The sequence below is a fragment of the Biomphalaria glabrata genome, chromosome 13, assembly GCF_947242115.1.
Source record: "Biomphalaria glabrata chromosome 13, xgBioGlab47.1, whole genome shotgun sequence".
NCBI classification, from domain to species: domain Eukaryota; kingdom Metazoa; phylum Mollusca; class Gastropoda; family Planorbidae; genus Biomphalaria; species Biomphalaria glabrata.
In genome coordinates, this window is record NC_074723.1 from 18,286,758 (window position 1) to 18,305,512 (window position 18,755).

At 36.4% G+C, this 18,755-nt stretch overlaps 2 protein-coding genes across 3 annotated transcripts in view; both read left to right on the plus strand.

Annotated features, from left to right (window-relative positions):
- Nucleotides 1–4,988, plus strand: part of LOC106057406 (neprilysin-1-like) — an 85,532-nt gene extending 80,544 nt beyond the window's left edge. For both annotated transcript variants that reach the window (XM_056008560.1, XM_056008559.1), the window contains one exon: nucleotides 1,706–4,988. In XM_056008560.1, coding sequence (XP_055864535.1) covers nucleotides 1,706–1,882 — 177 coding nt within the window. In that variant the 3' untranslated portion in view covers nucleotides 1,883–4,988. The remainder of the gene's footprint in view (nucleotides 1–1,705) is intronic.
- Nucleotides 4,989–10,378: 5,390 nt separating this feature from the next.
- LOC106057411 (uncharacterized) overlaps nucleotides 10,379–18,755 on the plus strand; it is an 82,605-nt gene continuing 74,228 nt past the window's right edge. The window contains exon 1 of the mRNA XM_056007579.1: nucleotides 10,379–10,808. Coding sequence (XP_055863554.1) covers nucleotides 10,793–10,808 — 16 coding nt within the window. The 5' untranslated portion in view covers nucleotides 10,379–10,792. The remainder of the gene's footprint in view (nucleotides 10,809–18,755) is intronic.

Below are 18,755 nucleotides of genomic sequence, written 5' to 3' on the forward strand. Positions count from 1 at the left end.
GGTCGTTCCCATTTTTTTTAAATATTTTTTTTACAAATACATTTTTAAAGTGATCCATTCCCCCCCCCTTTCTTTCTCCCCCAACCTCTTTCCAACTGGTCCAGACAAATGATAGGATCATAGCGTATTGAGAAAGCTAAAAGCATGAAACTGCGCTAAACAAAAACAGTACGTTAAAATATTTTAATCGCACAGATTTATTGATGCTAGTCTAGATCTATTACAAATTTAATTACATGACTGATCCAAACCAATTGATACAATTGCGTTTAATATAATCTTTGTTTTTTGTTTAAGTATTTTTAGCGGCCCCCGAAAGGGGAAAAGACGCTATTAGTTTTGTGCGAAATGTCTGTCCGTCCGTCCGTCCCGTTTAGATCTCGTAAACTAGAAAAGATATTGAAAATCCGACTTCACATTATTTTAGACCATTCAAAGTTCTGATGCAACGGCTACTTTTTTTTCCTGAAGCGAAAATTCTAATTTTAAAATCAATTATGCAAGCAGTTTTTTAAAGAGAAAAAGCTAATTAGTATGCATTATATGTTAGAGTTAATTTAAAACGAATAGTAATCTTATAAACTTTATTTTCGTGAACATTTTTTTTTATTTATAGTGGAATTTTTTATTTTTATATATTGAGGATTGGAATATGAGATTGAGCCTTTTCAAAACAATTATCTTATTTATTCAGAACCGAGGGTCCCGGGTTCGAATCCTGGTGAAGACTGGGATTTTCAGCCTCTGAGTCTAACCAGCTCTAATTTGTACCTGACATTAGTTGGGGAAAAGTAAAGGCGGTTGGTCGTTGTGCTGGCTACATGACACCCTCGTTAACCGTAGGCCACAAAAACAGATGAACTTTACATCATCTGCCATATAGACCACAAACTAGTTAGGCCAGGTTCACATCTAACTTTACATTCACTTTCACCTATCCTTTGATCTGCGGGACGGTTGGGGCACTACACAAGATCTGTTAACATTCTTTCTACATTCTTATCTCTCATTTGTCTTTGATATAATTTCATTCGGATGTTCTTTCTGAAAATATTGAAGCCTACCTGGGTGGACCACAAACTAGTTAGGCCAGGTTCACATCTAACTTTACATTCACTTTCACCTATCCTTTGATCTGCGGGACGGTTGAGTCACTACACAAGATCTGTTAACATTCTTTCTCCATTCTTATCTCTCATTTGTCTTTGATATAATTTCATTCGGATGTTCTTTCTGAAAATATTGAAGCCTACCTGGGTGGACCACTCGTCGTGCGGTTTGCGCGCTGGACTGTTGTTCGGATTTATCGACGGTCGAAGGTTCATACCCTGCCTGCTCCCATCCCCCGTCGTCCTGCGGGAGGTTTGGACTAGGAAGTAAACTATCTTCAACTCTGAAGGATTATCCGAATTATGTAAAACATTTTACTTCGGGGCCGATTTTAAGTTTGTGTAAAAAAATGTTTGTTGTTTGTAAAATGTTTTACATGTTTCGGATGTTCCTTCAAAGTTGAAGATAATTATTTCCTAGTCCAAACCTCCCGCAGGACGACGGGGAATGGGAGCGGGAAGGGTTTGAACCCTGGACCATCGATAAAGCTGAACGACAGTCCAGCGCGCAAACCGCACGACCAGGCAGCCATTGTGTTTCCACACAAACTGTCTTTTGTAACCTTGTTTAAAATATTTTTCTTGTTGTTTTTCAGATCTGGTGTGGTAAGATGAGAGACGAGGAAGCCCTCAGGAAGATTCGAATCTCGGCTCACAGTTTGGGCCCCATTCGAGTGTACGGCCCATTATCTAATTCTAAAGAGTTTGCAAAAGCCTTCAACTGTACTTTAGGCTCCAAAATGAACCCTGTGAAAAAATGTTCCGTTTGGTGATTGGTTGGAATATATTTAAACATGTACACTTTGTTATTGCCATTGTGATTGGTTGACCTACTTTTTTTTTAAACGTGTACGTTTTTTAAAAAAAATTATCTCTGTTACTGGTTAAAATATTTTATTTTTTTTTTAGAAAAAGGTCTAAACTTTAATATTCTTACTGTGATTGGTTGAAAGTTGTGATCGATATCAGAATTATAATATTCATTTTTACCATTTCTTTTTCTCCATAAGTGCTCGAATCGACAATGACAAGTGACATAAATGTTTTTATATCTTTGTTTTATTTGTGAACCCTAATTTACAAAGCTAGAAACTCTTAGGGAAAAAAAGGACATATTTTGATTACTCATTCTATAGTTCCTTATTTTTAAATCAAAATATAAGCAATATGTGTAGACAAAAATAAACTCACGTTTTTTTAGTTCATTATATGTGCATGGGTGTATCAAACAGAAGTGGGCGTTATATATCTTTATTGAACTAATTAATTGTAGACTATTTTTTCGCTGATAGAACATTTTGTCCACAGATTTATGCTTAAATAATTGTAGTTTAAGCAGTTAAAAAAAGGGTTTTTATAAATTTTTTTATGTGATATCTAAACATTTAATGTTTAAAAAATCTAATAATGAACAAGAATTTCAAAAGGCTCGCATAAAAAAAAATTTGCGTTAAATTTCAAATTCTCATTTTTTTCAATTCAAAATTTATTGAATTTGAGTTCCAAATTATAAAACTAAATGTCTTTCATGTGATAAAAATTTCCCCTTTCATATCTGGCGATCTATAGGGCAGATGATGTAAAGGTCATCTGTTTCTGAGGCCCACGTTTAGTAAGGATGTCTTGTGGCCAGCCTAACGACCAACCGCCTTTACTTGTCCCACACTATTGTCAGGTACTCAATAGAGCAAGTGGAGTAAGAGGCGCCCTTAAGATCCTGAAATTCAAAATCCCTGTCTTCACCGAGATTCGAACCCAAGCACTTTATCACTCAGCTACTGATAGTTATGACTTAAAGTACACACCATTAAAAAAATTAAATAATCTAGAAATTTTACACACACAAACTACATACACACACACACATCACAAGTGGTGCTTAATTGTGCTATAGTGTTGGTTTTTAAAGATGTCTAGCCATGCCCAAGGCTCCTCACACGAAATCTGTACTGTCATTGAAGTATTTTGGTTGTTAGAAGATAGGTAGAGGTAAAGGACTGAGTTGTCGACTGGAAACGATCAAAAAGATGTAGACCACTTTAAATTGTTTCTATATTTCTCCACTGTGTAGATGTACTCTTCGCGCTAGGCTGGTAAAAGGGTGGGGACTTTCAGATGTCCAGTTATATAAAAATATTTTAAAAAACTATTCTTAAGTTTATCTAGTATTGGATCTATAATTGGTATCTACCTCGTGTACTAATGAAGTACACAAATCTAAATCTGCGTTCCTTTTAGGGTTAGAGTATGTGGGTTGACGCGGGGATGTGGCGATCACCTCACTGCTTCATCCCTTGGATCCGCCGGTGCTGTCCACTCAGAATACACGTTCACCAAACGTACCCTCGCCTAATTGCTTAACCAGGGCCTGATGTAAAGCATCCTTTACACAATCATAGCGACCTACTAGGCCTGATAATCATACTTTTATAGGTTCCTTATTCGCTAACTCCGTATTTCTTTCTTTCTGCTACTTATTGCTCAACTTTCCCGTCTCACTACGTACTAGTAACAATGCCCTTCCTAACAGTGAACTCCGAGGATAGAAACGTATAACTATATCCTCGGATTGAACTCAAGGTTCAGACTTGACGCAGAAGTTTTACATCTTCCAAGAGAACACAAATAATGACAATCAAACATTTGATTTAAAAATATATATATATCAACGACAATGTATTGATGTGTGCGTTTCTCTTCCCACTTACATTTTTATATTTTGTATTTTCTAAAGACATTGTATTGTAGTCACGTTGGGGGATCACATGATGTGTATTGCTCCAATCAAATGTTTGTTTTGTGTGCGTGTTGAAGACTAACGGTTTCTAGATATTCGATTTTCCCCTCTCCCCCCTTTTTTTTTCAATGTTTCATTTTTAATTGCTAATAATTTCATAAATATGTGTACCGTGCACTGCTATATGTAAATTTGTCTTTTTTTTCAACCCTGTCAATATTTGTCAGTAATCATGGACTTTCTGTGTTCTCAGTCATTAATACATTGTAATAATTGAATACCTGTAACCTAGACTGTTCACCTTAGGACGGCCATAATTTAGTAGTCCTACATGGGAAATAATCAAATATTCTTAATCTGCAAGAAATTTGGCTGATTTACGCCAGCATAAAAATTTCTAGAATGTGAAACATACTTATAACATGTCATTTCAATTTAGTTGTCTTTACAGAAATTACAACTCTGGTATATGGACATGATAATACAGATGGATCCAATTCTAGTATGCTGTAGAAAGTTATTCAGTGTAACAACGTGATGCTAAATTATGATAGTCTTTTCATAATAATATAAATATAGTCTCATTCGAATAAATTTTGAGCATTTCTTTCTTGATAGATAATGAAAAGAAATTTTCTTGTACTTTCGTATGTAAAAAAAAAATATATTAATATCTACAAACTATCAACATGTTAAAAAATGCTTTAGACTATTTATAATGTATACAGACACTCAAAACATGTATGTGCAGGTTCATTATCTATGTACATTGTCGTATAGATCATTTACATGTTCGGTTTTTAAATATAGTATGTGTCTAACATATATTCAAAACGTTCAATCTTCAGTTCTCATTACAAGAAAAATGTATTTGTGTCCTCTTCAGTCAAGCTGTTTACAAGCTGTCTTCACTGAAGTTTCTGTTGGTTAGGTTTTGTTGTTGTATTGGAGTAGCAAGACTTCAGCCGTTTGTCTAGGTTTCTACACGTCATGAATATAATTAAAGCTTTTTTTTTTAAAATCATCCAATTAAAACTGTTATTTAATTATCACGTGATTCTATTTTTCTATGTTTATATTTGTTCGGTTGTGTACTTGTATGTTTGATTCTTAATGAATTGAATAAACATGCACATCCCATCCTTGCTGAGTGGACATTTCTTGAGTAGAATTGTTATTGGGAAATGTAGAATTAGTTATACATTTGTTTTTATCATTATCATTGTCTTGATCATAAAGATAGATAAATAGATAGATAGATAGATAGATAGATAGATAGATAGATAGATAGATAGATAGATAGATAGATAGATAGATAGATAGATAGACAGACAGACAGACAGAGAGATAGATAGATAGATAGTCTAGATGCTTTTCAGACTGTTCTTAAACATTTTAAATTGCCAAAACGTCTTTCACAAGCTACTTGCGTAAGCACCTACTCAAACGCCAAGCTGATGATTACAGAACATAAGCAAGAAACAACATAGGTCTACACAATGAACAAATGCTAGTGGCCTACAGGTTCTATATGTACCTTAACTCACTGGCGGATCCAGGGGGGGGGCGGTAGGGGCGATCGCCCCCCCCACTCGGCCGCCCCCCCCCCCGAAGGGGGGGGGGCGGACGAACTTTAGTATAGGATTCACACAATTTGTATACGAATTTATTACTTATGTTAAAAATATATACTAATTATTTATATTTCAACCTATTTTTAGATTATTTCGCCCCCCTCCCCTCTAGTATGTTGGCCGATTTGGTGGGGTCGGTGGGGGGCGATGGTATCAATCCCCCCCCCTTAACTTTCGAGTGGGGGGGGGGGGCGGTCCAATTTATTGGTAGAAATCACAGCCTGCTAACAAAATCAATTAAATATCTATATCCTTGTAACTTGTTATTGATATTTTAACCGAACTTTATATTATGTTGTTCCCTGTTTGCCGATTGGTGGTAGGAGGGGACGAATACCTCTTCTGCCCTTCCCAACTAAACCCTTTAAGTGGGGGGGGGGGGGCGGTCCGTTTTTATTGAGAAATCATAGTTTGTGAACAAAATTAGTTGAATTAATATATAAATTTTATATTATGTCGCTCCCTTTCTGGTATTTTGGCCGATTCGGTGGGGTGAGGGGGGGGGGGGGGGGCGATTGCATGTACTGCCCTCCCCACTCTAGTCCTCTGAGTGCTGGGGGGGGGGCGGTCCTATTTTTGTGGAGAATCATAGTTTGTGAATAAAATTAGTTGAATATCTATATAATATAAACTACGTATTGATATGTGACCCATTGTAAATATGTCTTACCACACTCTAATCTCAAATTGTATCATTAGAAAATTTAAATGAAAAAGGGTTGTACCAGGTGGGAAGGGCGATACATGCAATCGCATTTCCCCCATCGGACAAATCAATACTTTTTCTTTTTGTATTATAGTTAAGAAATTACAAAATTAAAAAAATCTGTCACTAATATAATTTATATATACTATAAATTAAATTCTTATATCGAGTCGCCCCATACCTATTCTTTAATGCCAAATGCAATCTTTAGCAGAAATTAGTAAAGGAGCGAGGATTAATCGTTTTCACTCTACCGCCATTCCCATTTCCAGACAGAGTTTTTGTAATTATCTTATCTTATATAATACAGACGTTACTTCAAAAAAGAAGATGATTACGTCCTACGCGTCATGCATTTAGTCATGCATATTAACCAATGACTTAAATTCTGCCAAGTCACTGGTTTTACTGGCTAGCTCAGGCAACCCATTCCATGCTCTAATAGCACTAGGGAAGAAGGAGTATTTGTACAAATTTGTCCTAGCATATGGGACGAGGAATGTGCCTTTATTTTTGTGTCTTTCAAAGTATTTTATTAAATTTTGTTTTTGTATTTGAAGATTATGGTTCAGTGTTTTATGTATTATTGCTACTTTACTTTTGAGCCTTCTGTCCTGAAGGCTTTCTAAATTTAGTGATTTTACTAAAGGTGTTACTCTAGTCAAATGTGAATATTCGTTTGTTATGAATCGCACTGCTCTATTTTGTGTCTGTTCTAGTTTCTTAATGTTTTCTTGAGTTGAGGGGTCCCAAACAGAGGATGCATATTCTATTATTGGCCTAACCAAGGTTAAATAACATTTTAGTTTTATGTTCTTATTTGATTTATAGAAATTTCTTTTAATAAATCCTAATGCTTTGTTTGATTTTTTTGTAGTTTCATCAATATGTGGATTCCATGACAGTTTTTCATTTATTATAACACCTAGGTATTTTGCATTTTTAGTCTGTGTTACTGGTTTGCCATGGATAAGATAAGTGGAATTAATTTGTTTTAGTTTTTTTTGTTACTCTTAACAACTGACATTTTTCTGGGTGGAAAGACATGCTCCAATTTGATTCCCATTTCTGTAATTCATCTAATTCTCTTTGTAAAATATCTGTGTCTTGTGTTGTTTTTATTGTTCTATATATTATGCAATCGTCTGCAAATAATCTGACTTTTGTTCCTGAAGTAATGCAATTTGGTAAATCATTTATGTAAATTAAAAATAGTAGTGGACCCAAGACTGTTCCTTGAGGTACACCTGAGTTTACTGTTATCGGTGTTGATTTAGAGCCATTTATTATTACAGTTTGTTCTCTCCCTATCAGAAAGTCTTTAATCCACTGATGCAGTGGACCATTAATGCCGAAATATTTTAATTTTTTAAGCAAACTATGGTGGTGAACTTTGTCAAAAGCCTTAGAAAAATCTAGTAAGATAGCATCTATTTGTTCGCTATTATCTAAACCTTTTGAAAAATCATCAATTAGTCCTATTAGTTGTTTCACATGATCTATATTTCCTAAAGCCATGTTGGTATGGTGTGAGGACATTATGTTTGTCTAAGTGGTTTATGATGTTGCTACATATTATGTGTTCTAGGATTTTACATGTGATGCTGGTAAGTGATACTGGTCTGTAGTTTCCTGGGTCAGATTTTTCTCCTTTTTTATATTTCACATGAAGTTATCATAAGTATTTTAAGAAAGACTTTGCATTGGAAAAGTTAGAATTCAAACGAAATTTTTCAGTATAAGAGTCATGATTGAGATGAGTTCTAAACTCAAATAACGTTTTCATACTCAATCTGATATTTTTCTAGCTAAATAAATTTGGGACTATAACTCACAATTTATGCTAGAGTTTTCGTGAATACTATTTATCGAATAAGTTTTTTTTCGGCGGCGATCCTCAAAGCAAAAATCTAAATACGTGGGGTATCCTATCTTTTCAAGGAACAAATCGGTTTTATTTGCAATGTATTATGGGTCTATAAATTCAAATTAGAATATTTTTCAAGTACAACATTATTCGAAAGGTAGTTTTTTAATAGTATGAATAATGAGCTTCAGGTCAGGAGAATGCGATTCTGCGGTGAAGAATGCAAGAAAACGCTTTTGGCGTCGGGGCTTCGCCCCGAACTCCATTTATGAGTAATGAGTTGTAGATGTCAGGAGAATACGTTTCTGCAGAGAACAATGCAAGAAAACGCTTTTGGCGTCGGGGCTTCGCCCCGAACTTCATTTATGGGTAATGAGTTGTAGATGTCAGGAGAATGCGTTTCTGCAATGAAGAATGCAAGAAAACGCTTTTGGCGTCGGGGCTTCGCCCCGAACTCCATTGATGAATAATGAGCTGTACTTGTCAGGAGAATGCGTTTCTGCAGTGAAAAAAAGCAAGAAAACGCTTTTGGCGTCGGGGCTTCGCCCCGAACTTCACCAGAGAACCTTAAAGCGCTGCCCCAGTTGTTTTGGTTTTCGCCGAAGGTTGAGAAATGCTGATTTTTTTATTCTCATATTTATATATATATATATATATATATATATATATATATATATATATATATATATATATATATATATATATATATATATATATATATATATATACATATATATGTGTGTGTGTGTGCGTGTGCGCGCGCGCGCACGCGCTGTATGCACGTTTATGCGTAGGGTTAGGGTTTACTGGGCGTTAGGGTTAGGGTTTGGAAAAAAATCGCCCCCCCCACTCCAAAGTTCTGGATCCGCTAGTGCCTTAACTGTGATTGGCATTCTTGTACCTTTAAAAAAATAACTGTACAGATTATTACAGAATTTACTGTGTAATATTATACACATACTCTCGTAATAATGGACTCACCAAGACCTATATCCATATAGGCAGGGGCGGACTGGGTGTCAAGATCGGCCCAGGTATTTCTATACCATCCAGCCCACAAATTGTATCTTATACGATGGACACACAATTCTAGGTCTACCTGTCCTCAAAATGATTCTATTTATTTAAATAATGTATCGATAGCTGTACACATGCATACATTAATTTAATACGTGCCTTAGAGACATCAGGTCTTATAAAATACAGACGTAATTTAAAACAAAAAGATTATTGTTGTGGTAATACCGGCCCATTTGGGTACCGGCCCACTGGGCATTTGCCCGAACACCCATATAGCCAGTCCGCCCATGCATATAGGCCTACCATGCTACTTGCGATTTACAATCTACTCAGTTGAATCCATGACCAGAGGCTGAGCTTATAAATTAGAAACAAATTTCCCGTTATAATGGATACGTATTTCATATCCATGAAAAAGCAGAAACCTTCAACTTTTTCCTAAATACATGTATATATATATATATATATATATATTTCGTCCATCGTGAATCATTGATGACCACTTTTGTCATCCAGGGGGCTGGTGAGACCTATGTGAGCGCGGAATGTTCGGGTGCACACTGGGCAGGTTATTTCAATTGAATTGGCCTGGCTTTTCTTCTCTAGCGCTTTTCTTCTGCCAGCGCTGTTCTCTTCAGAGAAGCTTTGAGGGTGTCCCTGAAGCGTTTTCTTTGTCCGCCTTGCGAGCGCTTAATTTCTTTTTCCCTAATCGGCCATACATACATGTGCGTCTTCAACTTGCCAAGCCTAACAGGAGACTTAAATCAACATTCGATCACAAAACGGTAGTGTATTGAGACAATAAAGCAATTTGAATTTGACTTCCTCGAGTCTGCATTAATAATTTACGTACTAAATTGATGACTAGAGAAAGGACATTAGGAATATACTGTGGGAAACGAAGACTATAAACAGTGTTACATTTATGTGTATTTGTGTATGTATGTTGTGTGTGTGTGTGTGTTAGTTTACTTGTTGTCTCCCTTGTTCTACTGTTCAGTATGTTCACGTGCTCGCATGTTTGTCTCAAGTATGTTATTAGTGTGTATTGTAGTCTCCTGTTAGTTTTTTTTTACTTTCTTGTCATGTCAATGAAAATGGAGTTGTAATTGAAACAGCAGTGTTGTTTGACATCCTTATTGATAATATAACAAACAGAACCATGGCCATTGTGAGCTATGGAGGGGAGAGCAAGGTGTCTTGTAATACAAATAATTGTTGCTGAATTTTCAAGTGCAATCTCAGTCCTTAAAGTTTCCTTCGTAGACAGGCGCCTTCTTGTTGTCACGACATTAAAAGGATTCTAACTCCTGTGTGCTTTCATAAATGAGATAATTCCCGAGTAGCTGCCCTTACCATACGAACTTGAAAAAGACCTCCGGTGTTTTATCTCACCCGCATAACTAGGCAAGACGATTGGCTAATTGTAAAAACACGCAGGCAATGACAGTCAACGAGCGAGTGTGTGACGGAACATTCGGACTTGCTAGGGGGGAGAAGCGAGGATAGAAAGGGGGAGAGTAACCGACTGTGAGAAGAGAGGGCGAAAGAGTTACGGGAATAACTGGTACAGAGATCCATTAACCCTACGTTTCGTTTGGAGGATTTAAGGGGGAGAAAAATTACAGGCAATGTTTACAAATGAATTGAGCTTGGCTTACCTCCGTGTTTCATGGTGTGCATTGAGAATGTGTCGACTTCCTAATTTCACTATTTAATATGGATACATTGGATGGTAAGTGAGTTTTAGAGTTCTTTAATAACTAATCTTTATGGATCAATCTTATTATTGACAACACATACAATGATACATGTAACATTATGATAACATCATACTCATAGATCTACATAGACATAGATCTATATTCTATATCTTATAATTCTTAGACGACTTAGATAAGATCTAGATCTCTAGTCTCTAGTTAGATATTAAAATACTAGATGTACACACAACTATACAGTAAGTATATAAGTAACAAGTTACCAAGCTATTTCTATTGCGTTTTTTTTTTACGAATAAAAGTGTAAATAATTTATTCACAAAACGATAGGAGTAGTCAGATGTGTAGATCTATGATCTTGGTCTGTAGCCTACATCGACCAGGTGTTTTCTTTGTTTTTCCCCGCCCTAAATTCAATGCACCGATTAGCTCACAGGTGGACTATTTCAAAATTTATTCTAGATTCTAGACTCATATCTAGATCTAGATCTATTATTGACTCTCTCTATATATTTCTAGAGCTATCTAGATATAAATCGATACGAGCTGTTGAGTTTTGGAATGGATAATGTTCACATTTGGTTTCTCTTTATTCTTCACACTATATAGAACTTTATATATAGATCTATACTATTATATATAGATCTAGATGATTGACTTTACGTTTTCAATGTACTGCAAACGTTGTCATACTCAGAGGCGTCTTTAGCGTGTGGCCAGGCAACCGCTCTAGACCTTGCGCCTTAAGGGGGGCCCAGCTATAAAGAGAATCTTTTGTCATCATCAACCCATCATGTAAATATTCGTGCCCCTGATATGACAGACACCCAGGACCCCGCGCACTGCTCTGCCCGGGCATACCCCATAGGTACAAAACTAAGAATTGTCTGCATACACTGATCTAGATCTATACACGAGGGGTGTTGTAATGGAAAGAGACCAGAGTTTATTACTTCAATACTGACAAGCATTCATCTAGCGCACGCCTTCATTGCTTCAACTAACGTAATGACACTAGAGGTAATAGGAACGTGAGTCACGCAATAAAAGTTTGTTTTGAAGTTGCGTTCTAATGTTTCACATTTCTTCTTCTCTGCCTGCTGGTAGTGATGTGTCAGTATAGAACTCTTGTTCCTCTCAACTTGTACTGTAAATATCATTCTGAACTGAACTGGATTGAACAATATATTTCGGGGAAGGGAGGAGGGGGGGGGGGAGAGACTATTGAACACTGGCGTTTTAATGAACTATTCTGATTGGGCACTATTATTATTAACATTATCTTCCTTTATGCTGAAGGGAATCGTTTTACAACAGTACGTTTTCAACTATTCAACAATACTTAGTCAACAATACTTAGTCAACAATACTTAGTCAACAAAATAACATTAAAAATGATGTAGATTCATTCAACAATCGTAGTCATTTAAAACTGATATATACAGAAATGTGATATTTATATCTATCTATCTATCTATCTATCTATCTATCTATCTATCTATCTATCTATCTATCTATCTATCTATCTATCTATCTATCTATCTATCTATCTATCTATCTATCTATCTATCTATCTATCTATCTATCTATCTATCTATCTATCTATCTATCTATCTATCTATCTATCTATCTATCTATCTATCTATCTATCTATCTATCTATCTATCTATCTATCTATCTATCTATCTATCTATCTATCTATCTATCTATCTATCTATCTATCTATCTATCTATCTATCTATCTATCTATCTATCTATCTATCTATCTATCTATCTATCTATCTATCTATCTATCTATCTATCTATCTATCTATCTATCTATCTATCTATCTATCTATCTATCTATCTATCTATCTATCTATCTATCTATCTATCTATCTATCTATCTATCTATCTATCTATCTATCTATCTATCTATCTATCTATCTATCTATCTATCTATCTATCTATCTATCTATCTATCTATCTATCTATCTATCTATCTATCTATCTATCTATCTATCTATCTATCTATCTATCTATCTATCTATCTATCTATCTATCTATCTATCTATCTATCTATCTATCTATCTATCTATCTATCTATCTATCTATCTATCTATCTATCTATCTATCTATCTATCTATCTATCTATCTACCTGTCTGTCTGTCTGTCTGTCTGTCTGCCTTTCTGTCTGTCTGTCTCTCGTCTATTATTTAACGACTTAAGAACAGGTAAAATAGTATGTAGTATTAACCAGTACGATGAGACCTATGGTTCATTTCTTCCTAAGAGTAAACAGTGCCTGTATGTCAAAGTGACCCAAAGAAACCACTTTTGTCACGAATTAGACTCACACACTGCGTTTTTTGCACATGTTTTGACCCATGTTTTGACCCAAAGTATCAGCCGCTCTCCCAGGTCACTAACACTCGTCAAGTGCTCTAGACAAACTGCTAATTGCATGCTAAATCTGTGGAGCATTGCAAAAGGGGAGAGGCGGTTTAGCAGTTGGTCAGTCGTGTTTACAATGCCAGAGAAGGTAATCTTCTTTCTCTAAAATTGTAATCTATTTCATACAAATATACAGTAAGCCTTTTCTACTGCAGTCACTTAATGTTAAGTCATCTATAAACTCCACGTGCAGGAGATTCTTTTATAATGTAAGCTAACTCAGACTAAAATTGGTATTTAAACGGTGTAACAAAGAAAAAAAAAGGGGGGGGGGTCTGTATTTCCACTCTTGAGAAAAAATATTAGGCCTTTTTTTAGGGGTATTTCTATGCATGGAAAAGGTGTTCCTTCAAACTCCATATTAAACAAAAGTTCATAGACTTAGTAAAATTTGCGTTAGATATAGCTCTAAGAATAAAACCTGAAGTGAGGAGATGTTGGTATCTTTAAACAGTGGTGTTCTCAATACAAATTAAAGTTAAAACCTAGAACACAATTTTAGGTCATTCCCATGTTTTTTAATACTCAAAAAATATTGTCTTTTGTTTGAACTTGTAGCTTGAAGGTTTGTTGATAATGCGGGTGACCTACTAGTTCATATATCTTCTCTTACCATCGGGCAGTGCTATCTGATTGAAGTTCATTGAAATTAACATCTATCGGATATCTTTTTAACTAGATCATGCTTTAGAGATTATCAGAGCGGTTTCCAATCAGGTGTGAACAAACCCTTAGGGAAGAAAGCTCATAGATTTGAATACAGTTGGAATCACCTGGATTCTTGCTAATATGTTTAAATAGATTCTAGTAGCCAGTTAGAATTCGTCTGAATAAAGCGGCCTAAATTCTATTACATAAGACTGGTGGAAGTTAGTCTATTTTTTTATAGTTATTCCCAATAAAGATCTAGAACTTTTTTTGTTTACCTCTCCTATGGTTCAGGTCATCTACACGGAACTAATTATTTGGACCCACATTGTTATAGCTTATTTTATATGTAAGACTAGTTTTGTTGACCACTTTCAGACATCCATAAAAAATTTAGGACTAGTTTTGTTGTCCACTCTAATGACACAATTCATCTCAGAGGTAGGACTAGTCTTGTTGTCCACTCTAATGACACAATTCATCTTACAGGTAGTACTAGTTTTGTTGTCCACTCTAATGACACAATTTATCTTAGAGGTAGGACTAGTTTTGTTGTCCACTCTAATGACACAATTTATCTTAGAGGTAGGACTAGTTTTGTTAATAACTCTGATGATACATCGAAGAATAAATGTGAACATTTCATTCGTATGGAAAAATTATAAACACACATATTGTCTTAGTAATATATTACAATATGGAGTATTATAAGTTAGGTTGCTTTTGCCGGAAGTGGTAATGGATATAAGCATTCCACTACCTATAAAATTCATCTAATAGCATGCATCTCAAATAGCTTCTGACAACCTGTCCAAAACGGCTAACACGAATTGCTCAGATATCGGTTCTGGTGGAACTGTAATCACTGACAGAAGACGGGCAAGGGAAATAATTGACTTGTAAACCAGTACGCTTTGGTCAGGAGGAGCACCCTAGCGTTGGCTGGCTACCCCATAGAAGAAGGAAAACTGAATTCCAACCTCTGCTGCCCTGCCCAATCCTGAGAAAGCCTTTGGGAGTCAAGAGCAGGTGGTTCTTAGGCTTTTTGCAGTATACAGTGCTACAGCCTGGCAGAACCTGCGATGCCGATGATATCAAACTGTATCGGGAATTTCCCGTTTCGGCAGTGTGTAGTAGGGGAACTGCTGTGTGGAGTAGGGGAACTGCTGTGTGGAGTAGGGGAACTGCTGTGTGGAGTAGGGGAACTGCTGTGTGGGCGACATCGTTCCGACCTTCTTTAAAATGAACTATAGTCGTTCTACGAACGACTACAGACGGCCATCACAGCAACATGTATCCAAAGTTAGCATGCATTCACTATACGAATACAAATTGGAAAAATTAGCAGTACAATAAGTAGAGCAATATTTCACTGCGCCCACGACACAACCGAAATATACTAAAGAGTTTTTAATTAGAACCGAATGGCATTCTTGCAAGGGTTGAAACTGGGGTTTTACTTTCATCTACGTGCTGAGAAAACACAAATATAGGAGGAAGGGGAAGCGATTTTGCCGTGACCTTTGTTGACCCCAGTCTACACCTTGTCTACATTTGCTCGTTAGCTACGTGTTCAACATGCCCGTCCATCAGTCAGGTCTCATTAAATTGGTCCCTCATCCCCCCTCCTCCCTAAAGCTTACCTTCTTTTATTATTCATGCATGTATTGACCGGGGTGGAGCAGTGCTCAAAGGGTTTAGCGGAAGGAGCAAAATGGCAGAAGGTAGGAGGGAATGGTGGGAAGGGTCTTGTCTAGTTACCTGGACAACGTGCTGGATAATAAGATTGGTAATGATTGCTACATACAATTGTGGACAAATTGGCGTGTTTGTGTGTGTGTCTGTGTGCTCAATACGTGTGCAGCATAAAACGATAGAGCATATCTCTTATTAGAGTTACAGTATCTGTGTTTTCATGTTGTAGACACTAATTTATTACTCTGAGATGTTTCCCATCATACTTTTAGGATCCTACTAGATCCAGGACCGGATTTACCACTGTCCAAGACTGTAAACCCGCACATGGGGGGGGGGGGGCACTTGCCCTTGGCGGGCGCGCTCCCATTTAAAAAATAAAACGTTTAATAATCTATCTATATATAAATGATTCTCTTCATGGCTCAACAGTTTGGACACCAAGAAGTAAAGGAAAGATCACTCTTTTATTTCTGCAAGTCGGACTAGAGTTGCCCCTCGAAAAAAAAAAGAGGGGGGGGGGGCAGAACAAGTAGTCTTCATCTGTCACTAAATAGTACCGGATTTAACCATTGTGACTAAGAAGTCATGAAACGATCACTCTTTTAATTTTAATTTATTTCTACCCCACGTAACTTTAGCGGCTAAAAAAAGAGAGAGGGGGAGTGAACAAGTAATCTACTCTGTATTCATCCTTTGCTAAATAGCAGGCCCGGACTTAACCATTCTGGGGCCCTATGCGAAACGGATTTCTCGGGGGCCACGTTTGAGTAGGGATACGGATAATAAGTGAAAATTAAGAGTTTTTATTAGAAAATAAATTCGTCTTTGTATTTTTTTCATTCTTTACTACGTACAAAATTACTTTATGAGCCTTGCGTGTAGAGAGTATATCATTAGAATTCTGTTTCTTACATAGATCACGGGTATTGCATAATGCGTTTTTTTTTATCGCGCTGAGGATTCGCGTTTTCCATCTTGAATGACACCTCAAAATGACAATTTTTGTCTATATATTTCAGAAGATTTGTATGAGTTCTCAAAAGATTTTAATAATTTCCGGGGATTTCCAGGACTTCTTCGTATATTTTGTAATTTCAGGAGATTTCCAGGAGCTCCTGGTAAATCAGGAGGCCGCGGAAAATCTGTTATAAGTTATAAAATGGTTTAATTTAATAATTTACATCTAGGATTAGTGTGGGGCCTATGACAGTGCGGGGTCCACTGCGGTCGCATAGCTTGCGGTGTCCTAAGGCCGGCCCTGCAAAATAGCGGGGCAGGCTACGCCGCCGGTCGACTATATATATATATATATATATATATATATATATATATATATATATATATATATATATATATATATATATATATATTAATGCAAAGAAAATGAGAGAAATGCTATTAAAGTGTCAAGAACTCTGTTCATAAATATGGCATGCTTATTTTTACATGTGCTAATGCTTTCAAATGCTTTTAAAGTTTGAAGAGGGTAGGAGAATCCACTGTTCATAAATATGGCATGCTTCTTTTTACATGTACTAATGCTTTCAAGTGTTTTTAAAGTTTGAAGAGGGTAGGAACCTCCACTGTTCATAAATATGGCATGCTTTTTGTTACATGTACTAATGCTTTCAAGTGCTTTTAAAGTTTGAGGAGGGTAGGAACCTCCATAATAAGATCAGTTACTTCACTAACCGAATTCTCGAATATCTCTAGATATCTACAACCTGTAAGATTTTGTAACGGGTTACTTCTTCTTCTAGCCAGCTTTCTTGCTGCTGAGCTGTGAGCTCTTTTGCAGAAAAAAAAGTGTGCTGTTTTCTTCAGTTGTTCAGTACTGCCGTACAGGGTGTTGGTTATGTTGGGCTGTAGTGGAAGTAGGGTCTGAATAAGGTGGATTAGGAAGGGGCATTCAAAGAGGATACGGTTTCATAAGTGTGGGCGCAGTGTCTGCAAAGGGGGTGTTGTGTGGAGTTTATTTTGTTCAGATGGCAATTTAACAGAGGTGTGTGTCCTGTTCTTAGTTGGAAAATTGTAGACTGTTCTTTGCGGGGGAGGAAGTTAATACTGTCCAGTTTGTTAGGCATAGTCATTTCTTTGTACATGGCTCTGCCAGTGTTTCCTGTTGCCCATTGGTTGAGCCACTCCTCTTTGTAACGGGTGGCAAATTGGATACCCTTTTAAATTTCAACATGTGCTAAATAGTTGCTGGTCCATTTGACTCATGCATTAATAGGAATTTCTTTTTATTTTCAACATTTTCTTTGAAACTGTGCCCCCAATGCTGTCATCATATTCATCTTTAATGTAACATATATACATCAATTGTTTGTAGTCTTCTTTAAAATGGAAACCTATGTTAAAGAGTTCAAAGTCTATACATTTGAAAAAAAAAACAAAAAAAAAACTCAATGGGTGACCAAAACTGTTATAGAATAAAAAAAAATGTTAGAAATTAAAGTAAAAAAGTTTCATTTTTTCAATGATAATACAAGCAAAAAAATGTCAATACGAGAATGTGAACAGGTTTATATTAGTGGCACTAGTAGTTGAACCTATTCTTTCCCTCTCTTTAAAGTCTAATGGCCAAACTAATAAGATTTTATCACTATTTTCATGCAGATCATCTTTTTCTCTCTTTTGTTCACTCTTTCCTTTCTTACTCACTCTCTCTCCTTTTTTCTTTTCACTCTTCCTCTCTCTCTCTCGTTTTCTCCCATTCTCTCTTTTCGCTCTCTCCTTATCTCCCACACCTTCACCCCCCCCCCCTCTCTCTCTCTCTAATGCCGCTTCATTATTCTTTTCAAGCTTAGTGAAAGGTTGACCTGAACGGACAATACAAAATATCGGGTAAGCATTTTAGTGAAAGACCACACATGAAGCCTTGTTCAATATTTTTTGCAAATGTATAATAGATCTAGTGTGTATGTTTGTGTGTGTGTGACTGTGTGTATGTGTTAGTGGGTGTATCTCCCTAATTCTATTCTCCTGGTTATTGAAATGTTCATTTGTGGCTGAGTGGCATGGTCTACTTGGCCACCTGAGGGGGAGCTCGAGTTCGAGGCCAGGGATTTTAAAGGAAAATCTATGCACCTTGTTATCTCTCGTGTGTCCTTTCTTTTTTTTTTTTTAACCTTAAACTAACCCTTAGTCTATTGGACCGTTGGGGCACCATGCAGGATTC